We start from the raw sequence: 17046 nt of genomic DNA, 5'->3' as shown, positions 1-17046 counted from the left end.
AAAACAGTGACAGGATCTCTGATAAAAGAAGTATATATATATATATATATATATATATATATATATATATATATATATATATATATATATATATATATATATATATATATATTTTTTTTTTTTTTTTTTTTTTTTTAATAAATAAATTTTACTTTTTTAGCAAGTCAAATTTAAAAAGTTTACCATGTAAAGTTTACCATTAGGCAACTGGATTGTCTGGTACTGAGGTAAACTGGTTCAGACGTTACTTGACTGACTGGGACTAATTCGTGTCCAGAATAATTTTAAATCATAGCAAGCAAATATCACATGTGGGTTACCTCAGGGCTTTATTCTGGAACTGCATTTATTCAAAATAACTGACATTTAACTACATGTTTTTCTGTCACCTTGTCATTGATTTCAGCAGCTTCCTGTTTTGGCCAGACACTGTTCCTAAATTTACTTCTTAGTTAAACATGTCGGTATCTGTGAGATTCAGTAGATGCTAAAAATTTCAGTTAATGAAAAGCTATTTAAAGAAACTGAGGTAACTGCAGTTGCACACGCTTCCTGTATGAGGACATCTTGATCATTAGGCCTCAATTTTCCCAAATCTATCCTTTGCCTGGGGATTTCTGTGTTGTCACAGTGTTTGCATCATCTTCACTTCCATCTATCAAAGTTTCTTTGTCAGATGGAGCAGCATTCTTGAGGTATGACAGCACTGCTGACTCATTCTTCAATGTGCTGAAAACGTTTTGTTGTTTTTCTTTTCTTTTCTCTTTTTACTTCCAAAAGGATCCCATAGATGTACGCAGGTTTTCAGACTTGAAGAAAAAGGTCTCTAGTGCTGTAAATGCTCCAAAATCGCAGCAGTGTAATTCCAGTCTTCCCAATTGTCAGCCTCAGGTGCCAAAAAAAAAAAAAGTGACATAATGTGAGCGAGTGAGTGTGTTTCCTTTGGGTTCAGAGGGGGAAACATGTGTGAGGTAGGAGAGAAGTCCAAGGGTCTACTGAAGCATTCGTTACACTGCAGCACTACTGGCTCATTTCTATACAGTTAACCCTAAAATCATTCAGATTTTGGTTTAACCCCTTTACTGTCTTAAAGACAGCACTTTTCCTCATGAACCCATTGACTTACATAAGTGTTTTGAGGGCTACAGCTAAGAGAACCTCTGGGAAAAAAACTAACATTTCAAAACTTTTAAAGAGCCGACATAAAACTTTGCATATTGATATTGTTGGAAAATCGTATAAAAAAATGCCATGTAGTTTCCAACATGAAGAGAAAAATTGAACTGGAAATTGGCTAAACCAAGCATTTGGTTTTGTATCCGCATTTCAAAACATTAGATGGTTCTTTTTCATTTGTAGCCCAAATTATTAAGAGCCATTGTGAAGATGCCAGGGAGACACTTGCCATTTTCACAAAATATTTTATTTAAATTTCATTGAAAAATGTTCTTAAGATTAATTCTGTCCTAATTTGTATGCTAAGAGAGTTACAACATAATCATCTTAGTAGTTTGTTAAAACCAAGGTGAGCATACCCAAAAAGCCCTCATAAACTTAATCTGACGTGTCCTTGTTGTATCTGCCCCATTGACCACTGGAGACGGGCACCCTGCAAGGAGGGTTCAGTTTTCACAGAATAACCACAGTTTGCGATCTTTCTGGTGATTAACCATTAGACTCTTTACGTGCACACATTCTCTTGCTGAGTAATAATAATTTTAAAAAAGTCATTTTTTTTAAGGTGATTTGTGTTGATCGTTCATCCAAAATCCAAATGAAAGCCCTTGAAGCCTCCGGTTGCAATGTGACAAAATGTGGAAAACGTTCAAGCAGTATGAATACTTCTGGATTGCACTGTTCATATTTAGAGTATTATCGACCTTTTCAATCAGTCTTCACACATTTTTCGTCTCTCTGCGCCGACGCATGTAGCTGCGATGGCGATGCAGATCGTTGCAGTTGTGTTTCCAGTCCAGCTGCTGAGCGCTGACACCAGACTGCCCGTCCAGACAGAGTCGGCTGGCGGCCGAAGCAGCTACCGCCTGTTTTTATGAGACTCTGCTGCTGTTCAGCTCCAGTCTGCTAGAATCATTTTGGTGTATCGTTACCAACAGTGTGCATGTGCTGTGCATGTCTCTGCTGTTGCATTCAAGTAGCAAAAAAAAAAAAGGGTCTCAAAGGCCTTATAGATTACAGTTTTTAATGGGATGACATCTGGCTGACTCTGAGCGCCCGCAAGACTCGGAAGTCGAATCATTTGAATCACATCTGAATGATTTCTTCATTAAGTATGGCACTGTGATTGATTTCTTTATTTTCCAGAGAGGTTGTTTGTGATCCGTTCAGTTGATGTGATCCGTGTTTGTGATCCCGGAGACATTCGAAATGAGAGGAAAATGTGACATCATGAGGCACACCATAACTCAGTTTGTGGTTGGACATGTTTTTCAGTAGTTACAGAAGCTGGAGTCGCGTGTGCCGGCCTCCTTTGTGAATCATCGGTGTTCGTTTTCTGTTTTACAATTTCTGTTTTGGTAGATGAATTTTGGTTTTGTTTTGTGTTTTTTTCCTTTCTGTTTTGTTTCCGCTTGTGCCAGATTCTGCGGTTTTCTCATGACGAAAGTCCACGCCGCGCAGCCCTGCTCCGGAACGGGGGCGAACACACTTGGCCACCGTGTCCTTGAGTTTCCACCGCATAACAACAATGTTTCAATTTGTCTAATCGCGGGTATTTAGGCTAAGTAAACTATCACTCTTCAGGATTTCATCTGCAGCCACAACCCAGTCATGCAGACCTCTTATTCAAACCATTTGTGTGCGGTCGAGAGTGGGAGTAGGGAGATGACAGGGGGATTGGATAACTCACGGAGAAAGTCTGGGATGCAGAGAGTGAGAGGTCGTGGCAAGGAGCTGGAAACCACACGCAGCTTGCGTGATTGTGGTTCACTCACAGCTTTTTCTCTGCTTTTCCTTTCTAACGTCCTCTCCCAGATCAGTGAAGCACCTGCAGGTTCTGACTTTTTGACCTCGGAGCTCTGCTGCAGACACTCTCGTCTTCTGATGTGATCTCATCTGAGCAGACAGGTTTGACCTGCAAACAGTTGGATGGTTGGAGATAGCTTTGAGTTGTTTTTTTTGTTTTCTTTTGGCTAAGCTTCAGGATCTTAATGTTACAGCTAAGGACTTTGAGGGTGTTGTAAGTTTCCTACTCGTGCGCATGTCAAAAGTTCATAATGTTGCAGACTAATTTTGATTCTTTCGCAGTTGTTTTGAATCCCATTTTTAAAGTGCAAATACAAAAGTTAACTGTTGAACTGTTGAAACTATCTCTATAGTGAGATTGAAGATGAAACATCCAGTGCAAAAAAAAAACAAAAAAAAAAACAGGAATGATAACTTTGTACCACCAATTCACAATAAATTGGCACAAAAAAAGTGATTTCAATTAAATCAAAAATGCATTTTAATTGATCGTAGTTATCACAAAGAGTTCATCAAGTTCAGTTGATTATTCAAGTTTCCATTTTAGGAAACCCAGCAGATTGCATCAAGTTGTCGACTTGCAGTATTCATTTCTCCTGGATAAGCTTGTAGTGACAGCATGTGTTGTCTTTGACTTTATAGACATCCCTCATGTATGCAGCGACAGTGGAGAGGAAAAACTCATCTTTAACAGGAAGAAACCTCTAGCAGAACCTGGGCTCAGCACGAGGAATAATCTTCCACGACCAACTGGTAGTTTGGGGAGACCCAAACTAGATGGAGAGATGGACAGACGGATGCATGGTGGTTTCTTGTCAAAATGTTTTTACTTGTAGAAATTCAGATTGTGTCGGAACATTGTTAACCTTTTCATTGTCCTGGCGAAAAATAAGCCCTGCATAGCTTTAATTCTCCATTTATTTGCATCTTGTTGAAATAACCAGATGATGGTCCAGATTCTTTATTCTAATAAAAAACTCGATTCTTTGACAAAATAATTTAGGAAACTGACTTTTTCTTTTGTCCATTTTTTTCCTGGATTTCATCAGTTTTAGGCTTCCATTTTTTTCCTTTATTGTCCTTTACAATTTTATTTTACCACATTTTTTCCATTATTGAAGCATAAAACATTATTGGGGTGTGGTCTCACGTTCAAGTGTAAGAAAATGAGCTCCATCACTAGCAGTACCTTTTATTCCTGAGGTCATGGCGCTGCTCACCGAGCCCAAATCCTCCACCTCGGTTTCCTGCATCGATTTAGGATCATAACCGGGCTCATAAAAGTTTGAGAGGGAACACAAGAGCCAAAACTCTGTCTCAGCCAGCAAGTTTTAATGGTACGAGTTCATAATGAAACACTCCTCTCCCAAAGCGCTGACGTTATCCAGTGGACACACACTCATTTTGAAAGCTATTTATAAAGTGTGGGGCCATCAGGAAACAAGGCAGTGTGTGTGGGGGTGTGTGTGTGTGTGTGTGTGTGTGTGTGCGCGTGTGCGCGCGCGTGTGTGTGTGTGTGTGTGAGATCACAGGAGGTTTATCAGCCTTTTTTTTTTTTTTTACACTCTGGTGTTTGGTCTTTTTAGCCACTCAGGCCCCAGATGTTTTGAGGTCAACACGTCTTGACCCGCCTCCTTGGAAGTGTCGACACTTGTGGTTTGGAGTCATGCTTGATGAGGGAATCGTGAAGCGCGAGCCGTAGCCTGTAGGAAAGACGCATCAAACGCCGTCACCGTTCATGTCCTCATGCTTTGGTGATTAGTTCTAACAGCTCCCTGCAAGTTAACCTTTCTTTTTTTTTTCTTCTGCTGAACAGTGGTGACATTTCCACTTCCCTGGAGAAGCTGCAAGGTAAATGGTGCATTCAGTCCGTCCACGATCTTAATTCCTGGTCAGAGCCCATTGCCTCCACCTGCTGCTCCACGCACGCTAATGATTTCTTCAGATGAAGCTTCAAATACTCCCACATGTGGTCACTTCCAATCTGCAGCGTCTGCTTCACAGTCTCACCCAGCAGGCTGCTTTCAGCATTCCTAAACTGCAAGCCAATCGGCACGGACCAATTATGTCATTTCCTTCCCTCGGGGCTCCTTCTGTTGGTAGTCACAGGAGGTAACATGACTCAGGTTAGATCTTATTCCCCTGAGTGATTTGCATCCTGCTATACAGAGGAATCACAAAAAGGCCTTTGAACGGCGTAAAACCGCATGGCGGTGAACAATACGATTCACGAAATGTTGCAACAATTGCAAACTGGCCCAGGCTTTCATCAGGTTCCATTTGCTTGCGTTTCTTTATGGCGAAAACTCTGTAACTTTACGCTTGCAGGCCCAACACACGGACGAACCCGGTGACTCAGTGAACCTCAGACTGCTGCTGATGCTGCTGATGCTCGTGTTCGGGTCTGAGGATGCTGAGATGGGAATGAACTCTGAGCGCCATCGGATGACATGCACTCAAACACCTGGCGGTCGGAACAGTTTTAAAGCCTCCCAGTCTGAGCTGCTGCTGCCACCTGCTGATCGCCAGCTGATTAACAGGAAGCCAAGTGGCTCAAATGAACGCTTCCTTATGAATGAAACGGTCCCTGCTGGGCTTTCTATGTGAATAAGTCAGACGTCTGGTGTGCAGCTTCCAACTGTAATGTATAATTTGCTCTTTCGTTCCTCGCTGAATGAGAGACACAGTGATTTGATGAAATTATAACTTGCAACAAGAGTGCTGTGAAAACACGAATGAATGCCACAAAATAAAACGCAACATGTAAAATGAAAGGAGATGGTTTATACTGCACTGGAAGAAAACCAACTTTACATTTGACCGTTTCACATTTTTCTGCAACTCTAGAATCTTCTTGTATTTTCAAGTTACAAATATGTAGATTCCTAAAAAGGTTGAAATTAAATTCAGTGTTATTTATTTACTTATTTTTAAATCTATTAAAATTCTTTATATAGAGAAATCGATGGATTAACTCATGAACCACCAGGATTATTAACAGTCTTTAGTGATTGCTAGTTCCGGATGATTTACTTCAAAATGGCATAGTGTTTAGAGCTTCTTACATGCTGTTCTAATAAATAAAACTGAGTTCTATTTTTTTTTTTACTTTACTATAAAAAACAGGTAAATATAGTCAACAATTTGGCTGATCTGCCTCCAGCAGCTGCACTTCATTTCTATTTCTGAAATGTTTCCATCCAAAACACCCACTATGACCTAATTTCTTTTACAGAAAACCATCACATACTGATGAGGACACAATAACCCAAACAGCTGCACAAATGGAAACAACCTAGTCTAAAATTGTCGAGCTGCTTTTTCTTTTTTTTTTTTAACTCTAGGAGGAAGCGTCTGCCTCAACCCCTCTGTTTCCTCCTCTGAGATTCTGAATCAGTCTGATGGAACATCCTGGAAGTCCCATTGAAGAGTCGCTGTGATGTTAGCAAACTAAAAGTCTACTCATGAGTATTGGCAGCTCTGCACAATGAGCTCATCGCATTTCTTCACTGAAGAACGATTCACTTTTTCACTCGCAACTATAGGAATGAAACAGAAGCTTTGCTTCAGTTTAGTTTGTTAAAATAAAAGGTGTATGTTAAATGAATCCTATCAGTTAACCTCCAGCACATCATTCACATTCAGGCCAAAATCAAATGGCAAGAACAATGTTTTATATTAATTTTATTCCCTGAGTGTTTCAGTTTATGTCACTGAAACTGTTTTAGATCACTGATTAAAATTAATGATTACTCTGCATTCTTCTCTTAAGTGTTTCTGCTTTAACATCAAACATTCACTGAGCTCCATTAACTTCCCTAACATGAAAACCCTTCAGGCAACTATAAAACTAACCTGCAAATCTCATTTTAATTAACTATGTAAACATATTTATTTACAATTCAAGATTCAATTTCTTCCACCTTCAAGCGGTGGAAGAAATAAAAAGTGTTTTTTTTTTTTTTTTTTTAGTCTGTGATAGTGGGTTCAAAAGGTTTATAAAGTGCTTCAGTGAAAGTGTTGATTTTTGTGATATTACCCATTTTTAGATGACTTTTAGCAATCAGGTAAAAATTCCCCCCAAAAAACGCTGGCCATGTGAGAAAGTAACTTACCATTTGAAGGAACAGAAATACCGTCAGGCATTTGCAATGAGTCTTTTAACATCGACGTGGATGAATTTTGGCCAACTTTTCTGAGCAGATTTATTTGACTTCTATTACATTGGAGAGTTTTCAAGCATGAATAGCCTGCTTCAGGTCATGCCACACCACAAGGACACTCCAAGAACTTTTTTTAAGCCAGTCAGATGGTGACTTACTGATTTTTTTGATGATTTGAAACGTTTCAATCTGATAAAATGGCAAATTTAGAACATTTAGAATTTAGAACAAATGTCTTTTCAAAGTTCTTTACGACTGGGCCCCTCTGCAAGGTTTTAGACTGATGTCCAAAGGGGGCATCAAGGAGACATCATGCAAACTTCTGTCAAACACCTTAAATTTGTATGCATTTAATTTTCAAATTGCACTGGCAGTAATTTGGGTGTGTGATCTTTTTTTTTCTTCTTTGTTTTTGTTCTCAATCCTAAAAAATAATGACAACTCCAAATTTTACAAGACTTTGTTCTTTTTTTTATTATTCTTTGAACTTGAATACTTGTGATAATCGGACATGAAGGGGAAGAGAAAGTTTTAAAATACCACATTTTAAGAGTAATGTTACAACTGTGAAAACTGTGATAACACATGTGTCATTAAAGATATATTTGTTGATTTTCATCTATTCTTTTTTATTTATCACGAATCACTTTTCTGTGGATGTAGAAAGTTTTTGACTCAGAAGAATGTGAACTCTGATAAATGTTCTCCTTTTTAAAAAAAAAATGTAGGGTTAGTGGGTTTTTAGTTTGTTTCAATAAAATTGCTTAAATAATTGTTTAAATAAAATAATGCGTTCTCAGTTCCAATTTCACTCCATCTTCCTTATTTTTTCTGCATTATATTTTTTAGTTCATTATTTCATTATTTCTTCTAAATAATTTTGTCTACACCTTATTGTCAATACTTCCAAATAGCTGTAAACGTATTCGGGCCTCACGAAGTTTGGAACTATTAATATCCCTAATGTTTGTGCAGAGATGCAATCTATCCACAAGAGGGCAGCATTACCTCATTGATTAATTCAGGCTGAAGCCGCAGATTTCTCAGTTTTCTTCAAAGCAAAACCAGCTCATTGTAGACAACTTCTTTGAGTAAAGTGACTAATTAACATTAATTTTAGTTGGTATATTATTATGTCTGTCTTCTCAATATTATTTTAGACATGTTTGTATTTTCTAAGCACTTTTCTTTTAATATATCAAACTAATTTCCTGTTTGTTTGAGCAGTGTCTGACTGAACCTGACTTTTTCATTCGCCTCAACTGTTCAGACATCTTCAGCTTTCGAACATCAGAAGATGGGAGCCTCTCTCTCTGCAGCGTACGGCATATCAACGCTAAATCCACTCGGATCTGCGGTCTGGGTGCAGTGCGTAATGAGCTGTGCGCCTCCTGGAGCCGCGCGTCGACGCTGCTGTGCGCAAATCAAACCAACTGAACCAAAATAGTTAGAGAAACATGAATCTGTCCTCCACGAACTCTTCTGCGTGGAAAGCGGAGTCCGTGCTGATTTCCGTGGGGTTTTCTCTCATCTTTCTGCTCGGCATCGCGGGGAATTCTCTGGTCCTTGCAGTTCTTTGTCGCAACGGACAGATGAGCACCAAGACCACCAACATGTTCATCTTCAGTCTGGGGGTGGCCGACCTCTGCTTCATTGTTTTCTGCGTGCCGTTCCAAGCGACCATCTACACCCTGGATCAGTGGGTCTTTGGTCCGGTGGTTTGCAGAGCCGTGCACTTCATCATCTTCTTGACCATGTACGCCAGCATCTTCACACTGACCGCAGTTTCCCTGGACAGGTGCGCAACTCGTGTCACATTTTTTTTCACGTTCTCTTGTAAATGTTAGGTTTTAACGAGTTTTGTCGCAGAATGCTGTTTTAGTTTTAGCACAAGTCAGAGAAATAAAATAAAACGTAATGACGTGCGTAAGTCCTGAAAACTACAAAGTTAAGTAAAAATTCGTGGCGCTGACGTAGACTGCAATAAAAATGCGATCTTAAACTATCTACTGCAGACTCTCAAACGCCGTCACGCTCAGTTTTACTCCCGGTATTCAGCTCAGGACTCCCACAGCATCAGATAACCTTCGCTTCCTGCGTGAGAGCTGAGAGCATCAAAGAGGGAAAATGTTCAAAGTCCTCAGGTCAGAGAGATACCAGTCAGCTGGGATGGAGAAGCAGAACATCAGAGGAGCTGGAAATAATAAAACCAGATTGCAGTCTAAGAATAAAAATGTGAAAGCTTTCCGTTGTTAATCAACTGTGAAAGTTTGTGTTTTTCAGTTTCAGAAATTTTGATGCTGCTGCCTATCTGACATACTGAGGAATCTTTTTATTCTTATTTATTCTTATTCTTATTGTTGTTGTTGTTGTTGTTGTTTGCTTGACAATTTGACAAATTATGACAAACAGACTAAATCCAAAGACGACGATCAGCTCTGTTCTTTTTTGTGTGTGTACAGCTTTAAAACAACCTTATCCTTAAGAACAAACCTTTATGTTAAAGGTCTATCATGATTCGTTTTTTTATCAGTGTGAAAGGAAGCTCATCCAAGGAGCTTCAGTTCATGCAAAAAGTCTAGCCTGGTAAAAAATAAAACAGCCCCTTGTACTGCACTAGGTGCTACAAGCGAGATTTGAACCGAACAGAATAACCCTGGATGCAATGACCAGGCTGGTAAATGTCCCTTTTAGCGTCACTCCTCATGTGTTATCTCAGGTTGAAATAATACATGTTAAGGTTTTAATTGCAACTGTAGCTTGAAACTACTTTTAAGTGTTATACAGTTTTTTTTTAATGACTGCTTCCATCATCGATATTGAATCCCCTTTTGTAATAATTCTCTACATAAGATCTTTAAGCTTTTATTTTTCTTGAAGAATATGGCTTTATTTTCTAAACAGCAACAAAATTTCTTTTTGTATTATTTCCATCTGGTGTAAAAAAAATATTGAGGATTTTACTAGGAAGCGCATCTTCAAACTTTATTTGGAAAGACCAACCTAACCCTGTTTTTATTCATGATGTTTTTATGAGGTTCACTTTAGCAATTGGGATTTTATTTTATTTTGATGACTACCAGTAATTTTATTTTTTATTTATTTATTTATTTTTATTTTTTTCATATTTGAGACATTTGTTTTCAATTGGTACAACATAAATAAATTGAACTGAATTGAATTGTAGTTTAATTAAATTCCTAACTACTTGGTGGAATTGGCTCATTAGGACTTTGAAAGCGTCTCTTGTCATGATTCAACATAAGACTGAGTCTGTTCCTCCCAACCAGATCGCTAATTGTGAGAGGTACTTCAGTTTAATAAGAAATGCTTAATATTGAGGTTCGTGATGACGTGTTAGCCAGAGGCATTGTACGTCACATCTGATCTGGCTCCAGCAGCTCGGACTTGGTCACTTTTTATCGACTCAATGGTTGACTTTGAAGTTTCTGAGAACAAACACAAACTTTTACCTCTCCACCAACTTAGTCATTCCTCCATTTCAGAAGTTTTCTTCTGTTTCTACAGGTATTTAGCCATATGTTACCCACTTCGCTCCCGGCAGATGAGGACTCCAAAGAACGCCCTCATCTCCATCTGCCTGGTTTGGTCTTTGGCTTTGGTTTTCTCCACACCATACCTTAGCTACTTCTCTCAGATGGACCTTGACGGCACCTTGCTGTGTATTCCTGCCTGGAAGCCCAGACCTCGCTTCATAATGGACCTGTGGACCTTCATCTTTGGATACCTCATCCCCGTCCTGGTGCTCAGCCTCACATACGCTCGCACCATCCGCTACCTGTGGACCAGCGTAGATCCTGTCAAGGACAAGTCAGAGTCAAGGCGTTCCAAGCGGAAAGTCACCAAAATGATCCTGATTGTGGCTGCTCTGTTCTGTCTCTGCTGGCTCCCTCATCACCTCATCATCCTCTGCATGTGGTTCGGACAATTCCCGCTCAACCACACTACGTACGCCCTGCGCATCCTCTCCCATTTGGTAGCCTACGCCAACTCTTGCCTCAATCCCATCGTCTACGCTCTCGTCTCCAAGCACTTCCGCAAGGGTTTCCAGAAGGTTTTCAGCTGCTCGAGGAAGAGGAGGGAGGAGAACAGGGTGCACGTCATCCAGGCAGTGAACACAGTCAGCAACATCGAGACGAGACCCTCAGAGGAAGAAGCAGCTTCCACTGCAACCTGACAGAACTCTGAGAAACATCTCTTAAAAAAATGACAAATTCTGTAAATATTACTGATGTTGCTGCTATTAATAATTGGTTAAAAAAAAGTGAAAAAGGAACTTTGAAGGAAGATGCGGACAGTTTTAATTTATTACTGCTGTTGAAATTATTCTCTGTGTTGGCGTAGCCTTAGGTGTTGATCCATCATAGAAGATGGTTAATGAATTTACTGACTGCCTGGGATTTATTGTCCTGAGGGATCCTCAGAGTTTGAAACCGAGTTCAACACTGAAAACAAAAACAGATCACAGGAACATAAAGTCCAATTTGGTGCCAATTCATCTTTCAGAGTTTCAAAATTTGAACAAAAGACTAAAATGTCGTTCCTGCCTAAATGTAGTTTTATCCATTTGACATATACCAGCCTAACGCAGGTGTAGATTCTCAGTCACACAGGGCATGACAGCCCTAAGTACTTAAGAAAGTAATTGGACTTCTTTCTTGCCTCTGTTTAATCTCTCATCCTTGTTCAGAACTGAACAGAACTTTAGTTTCAGTTGTGATTTTTTTTTCTTTTGCTTCTACACACACTAGCTGTGTCTATTTTCTAAACAGCATGGCGGAAAATTACCATGCTGATATTCTTGTGCATAAATCTTTGAAAAGACAAATGTGGCAGCTTCAGGTACCTGGGAATTGTACCTAAAGACAGTCCAGTCTTTCAGAATGATTGTCTTTTGACACAGTGTGTGTAAAATATCTGGTTTCAACTTATATATAACAGAGTCCGTAAGATGTAGAGGATTTGTGAATGAGATGCCCATATCTTTCTATGTATTGCTCCAACCTTGTGAAATGTTAGGGACACTACTGGTAAACGAGGCTGCGCAAAGTATTAACAGCAGATGTGTTGACAAAATTAAATGTTTGATTTTTCAAAACTTTTCAGTACAAAAAAATTGAAGTCTTTTTACACATTTTTAAAAGTTATACATGTTATCAAGTTCTGAGCCCAGTAACGATGACGTACAGTTATAATACAGTCACATTTTCAGACCACGGCGGTGCATAACCACGGGAGTCACCCCCCTGCTGCCCGGTGGAGTGCAGATCTAATAGTAATTTACTCTGGCACTTTTCTGAGAGCCTAAAATATCTGAAACATACTGTGGTCAAAAGAAAACGGTGATTACTGTGAAACATCTCACTGTGACTTAAATATAGAAAACAAATTACATCTCTCTAAGCATATTATGCATCATCAATGTGGGGGAATAAAACACATATTAGTACACACACACACACACACACGCACACACACACACACGCACACACACACCCCCACACGCACACACACACACACACACACACACAGACACTCAGTGTTTCCTTCACCTGCACTTGGGCTTTAAATATTAGTAATCTAGGCATTCACGCTGAGCCTCTCTGTGAGTCGTGTGTTCAACTGGTCAACGCTGCAAACAGGATACTCTGATGGTTGTGAGTAACTGAACGGTAAAAATAAACATGCAATAATTCTCTGGTTGTGGTCAGGCATCCTGACATCCACTGCTGGTCCATTCTTATGAAAATCAAAGCAGTTCTAAGCATAAACATTGCCTGTATGGACCAGCTTTCACTACTGACTGACCAATAAACTACGTATTGCATTTCATCCATCTGTCATCCATACCTGGTAATGCTTTCCTTGATCTATCTCGAGAGAATTTAGATGCGTTTGACATCAGGGAGGGTCAATGGTAGACGTAGGCGGCGTTGGACTGTAACCATAACGTTATGTAATTGGACAGATTTCCTTGTGTCTTCATGTCCGAACGTCTGCTGTGATCAGCCTGTTGCGATCAGGCCTCTAAAGCAAAATGTTTGCATGATATTGTTGCTGCTGTTATTGCGTACTCCTAAAAGAAATTGACGGAACAAAAAAATGCTAGTGTAGAGCAATATGTGAAAGTTATGCAACAGGAAATCAGAAAAATATACTGCTCAAAAAAATAAAGGGAACTCTCAAATAACACATCCTAGATCTGAATGAATGAAATATTCTCATTGAATACTTTGTTCTGTACAAAGTTGAATGTGCTGACAACAAAATCACACAAAAATCATCAATGGAAATCAAATTTATTAACCAATTGAGGCCTGGATTTGGAGCCACACACAAAATTAAAGTGAAATGTTCCCTTTATTTTTTTGAGCAGTATATTTAACAGGAAAAGATGCCTTATTCTTTAGCTGATCGTCTATTTTATGCCAGGCTTTCATTTTTCAGCTCTTTAGGAATCATTTTATTGAAGCAAAAATTGCATTTTCCATCTGTTATTGTTCTGATTTTCTAATAATTAGAAGATCATGCCCAAAAAAGAAGGGTTTGTTGTTTTTTGTTTTTTTATGTGGCATTTTAACCATAAAGCCTTGACTTTATGGCATTAAATGTTCAGACTTAAGCCGGCGTTTACCTAAAAAAGAGGATTTTGAACATGGAATTGTAAAAGGAACACAGTTTATTACGTTCAGGTGGAACAACCGAAGAGGGGAAAGCGTAATCTGGACCGCTGTCATGGTGGGCTGGAGAGCATCAATGGATAAAATTAGAAACAAATCATGTTATGTGTAAATGTGTTTTTTATTTCAGACTTGTGGCCCTTAATTAGTTCCTGTTTGGCGGAGAAGAGACTCGGAATAAGATTTATATGTTTATTTAATGTTTCACTTTATCAGTTTTTATATTGCAACTTTAAAAATACATGTTTTGTCGAACTAATGGAGATAATACAGTTGTATTCAATGCAGCAGCGTTGGGTTTTATTCCTCTTCAGAGAAGCCAAACCTGACTTGGTGTTTTTGTGTTGACCAATTCATCTCCTGGCCTACGCAGCCAATAACTTTATCTTCTCTTATTAACCCTTTCATGCATGAATTATGATCCTTTGTGTCAGGATTTTTTTTTAAGGCATAAAAAAAGGTAGGAAAATTTTTTTATTTTTTTAGGTGATCACTTGCAATGTTCTCCAAATACAAAGTTGTTATTTGACAAATACATCAGTAGTATTGTATTTAGTAGTATTTCTAGCAGAATTGTTCAGAAATTATGGGATGTTCCATTCATTTCAATGAGGCCCAAGATGATCACAAAAGCTGAATATTACATAAACCGTAGGAAATGGCAATACTAAAAGGCATAGCTGTAATGTTCTGAGTCAGACTTCCACGCTACAACACCCTGGCTTTTTGAAGGTTTTTTTTGTTGTTGTTTTTTTTGTAAATAGTATTTTTTGTAAATACTCAGTCTTTTCAGTCTTCTTTCTTGTAATGTAAATCTTTTTCTTTGTTGTTGTTTGAATTTAATCCATCTCTCCAGTCTAAAATTGTAACAAATTCTAAGACAGTGGCTCCTCACAGGCTTTTTAGTAATCCTTGCCTAAGAAGATAAAAGAAAATGTCTGAACAACCCAGTTCTCCTTTTAGACAACACATGCCGGGAGATGTACAAATAAAAACTTCACCTATTCAAAAGCTCCAATCTATCCCCGTTTACTTTGAATTTTCCATCCAAGCTCTCAGACTTTATTATTATGTGTTTAAGTTAATTTAATTTCCCTCTAAAGACCGTTTGAAGAGATTACAAGAAAGAATCAGGACAGCAGTATCCACCAGCCGCAGATGTTTTTTTCTCTCTCTCTTCTGCTGTTCTGTGGACTTTTTGATCTGTTTAAACTGCTTTTGCTAGTTAAAACAAGGCAGCCCCACAGCACTGTGAAAGTCCTGAGGATCATCAATGATTATGACAAACGTAAGACAGGCCTCGCTCTTATTTTTGGTCAGCGGTGATTTTCAGACTCTCCCACCGAGGCCATTTTCCCCCCCAGTCTCTTTCTTGTTGTTAAATTATGAACACTGACCTTAGCCAAGGTAAATGAGGTCTGCACCACTTTAGAGACTCCTGGATACATCTTCCACAGATGTTTCGGTAAGCCAGGCACTGCTGGGAAGATTTGTCAGTTTCAGATGTTCTCTATTCATGAATAATGGCTTTCATTTTTGTTCATTTGTGTCCAAAAGCCTTAGAAAAAGGTTTTCTAACTCTTTCCAGACATGTTGCTTTTTTGTAGATCTTTTAGCCAAGAGCTACATTGTCAGCCAGGTACTTGTTTATACAATTCAGACAATAATCAGGCCTAATTGAAATGAATAAAATAAATTATTAATCAGAGATTTTGTAGTCTGATTATGGGCTAATTAGTTTCTCACATAGCGACAGGTTGGGTGTCTTTTCTCTCAACAGCATAAAATCATAATTGAACACTGCTTGTTTTTTTTTTTTTACACTTTTCTTTTACTCAAATTGTATACTTTTTAAGAACAGCATTTGCTTTAGAAATAAGAAAATAAAGAAGCATTCTCCATGCATCGTATGTTTTCTAGGCTGTGGCAATTGTATTTTCCAGCTGAAGGTCTAAATTCGGACTAAATTATGTTATTTAGAGAAAGACTTGATCTTTTGTTCCACCGTCTTCACCTTTTTAATGAAACCCTGAAAGGAAGGAACCAAGCAACCGGGATCGATCGGCATTGCTTTGTTACTATGGAAACCTGCCGATTCCGAGGCGGTCTAGTTGTCTTGGTGACAAGAGGCAACATCTTCACCCTTCACTGTGACCCACAAGATGATTTCAATGCCATGAGGGAGACATAAAAACAGTTCAGTAGACTTTTAAAGCTCCAGGGCTGCATCAGCGTCACCATCACCTGGAGGACACATTCAGCAAAACGTTCAGCTCACTGCCAAACGAGGATCTTCAGGAGCCAAATGAGTTATGCTTCATTTATAGCCTCCATTTACTCTAAATTTGGCACTTTTTAAACCACTCTCTCTGTCAAGCTGTAAGCTTGAAATCTTACTCTGTCACCTCTGTGACGACAATAATGTTCAGCACATTTTTAAAGCAGAAGCTCATCTCGAGTTGGGCTGCAATGTAAAATGAGGACTGCAGATTTTTGAAAATTGTAATTGTAAGTAAACTGTTGTGGAGCTTTTGGACAAATTTCAGAACAATTATCTTAAATGTTAAAGCTGATAAACGACTGTATGAACAAGAGAAGTGGATTTTGGATTTATGGCACAGAAGCATGGTGGATGTGGACCCGATCTGACTTGAACACCTGCTGATGAATTCCAGCAGTCGCCATGTGGTGCCCCAGCACCACTGGCAGTCACACAGCCCTCAGGATGCTACTGCCACTACCATGCTTTAAAAGCTGAACAGCACGCTTGTGTTTAAAAGTCTCCCTTTGAATCATCCGAGCTTATAGTACATCTCTGCGCTGAGGTCAAACACTTTTTTCTTTTCTGGTCATAAAATAACTATTTTATTCAGCTGAAGACATTTAGCTTGTCCATGTGGCCACATTCAAATTTCAGTTGAATTTGAAGACGTTAATAGAACAGATGTTTGTTCAGGTAATACTAAAAAAAAATTTAAAAAAATTTTTAAACCTAAAAAACTCCTCTGTACCGCACGTTGTGTAAATCCAGTTTAGTCTGTGAGAAATTGTCCTTTAAAAAAGCAAATCTTAAAACTCCTACAAACTTATTCCGGCCTGTTTAGCGGAAAACGCGCCAACGAGTGGGTTGGCGCCGCACACAGCTGTGGAGCTGAACACACGGTCTGAACGTCTTCCTGTGGGCAGCCTCTTCATCTCAT

The 17046-nt window shown here is 38.9% G+C and overlaps 1 protein-coding gene and 1 long non-coding RNA gene across 2 annotated transcripts in view; both read left to right on the top strand.

The window, feature by feature from the left end:
• LOC148153678 (uncharacterized) overlaps positions 1–5707 on the top strand; it is a 31463-nt gene extending 25756 nt beyond the window's left edge. The window contains exon 4 of the long non-coding RNA XR_015766324.1: positions 3625–5707. This is a non-coding gene — a long non-coding RNA (uncharacterized LOC148153678). The remainder of the gene's footprint in view (positions 1–3624) is intronic.
• A 1948-nt stretch (positions 5708–7655) lies between these two features.
• On the top strand, positions 7656–14725 carry LOC106931272 (galanin receptor 2a). The gene is made up of 2 exons (XM_015009315.2): positions 7656–8943; positions 10674–14725. Exons 1-2 carry the CDS (start codon positions 8603–8605, stop codon positions 11341–11343), a joined length of 1011 nt encoding a protein of 336 aa, XP_014864801.1. The 5' UTR covers positions 7656–8602; the 3' UTR covers positions 11344–14725.
• The last annotated feature ends 2321 nt before the right edge of the window (positions 14726–17046 follow it).

The sequence above is a fragment of the Poecilia mexicana genome, unplaced genomic scaffold (assembly GCF_051168715.1).
Source record: "Poecilia mexicana isolate PSO_F unplaced genomic scaffold, ASM5116871v1 scaffold_19, whole genome shotgun sequence".
NCBI lineage: Eukaryota > Metazoa > Chordata > Actinopteri > Cyprinodontiformes > Poeciliidae > Poecilia > Poecilia mexicana.
Note: the sequence above shows the minus strand (reverse complement) of the source record. Positions and strands in the feature narration are given on the sequence as shown.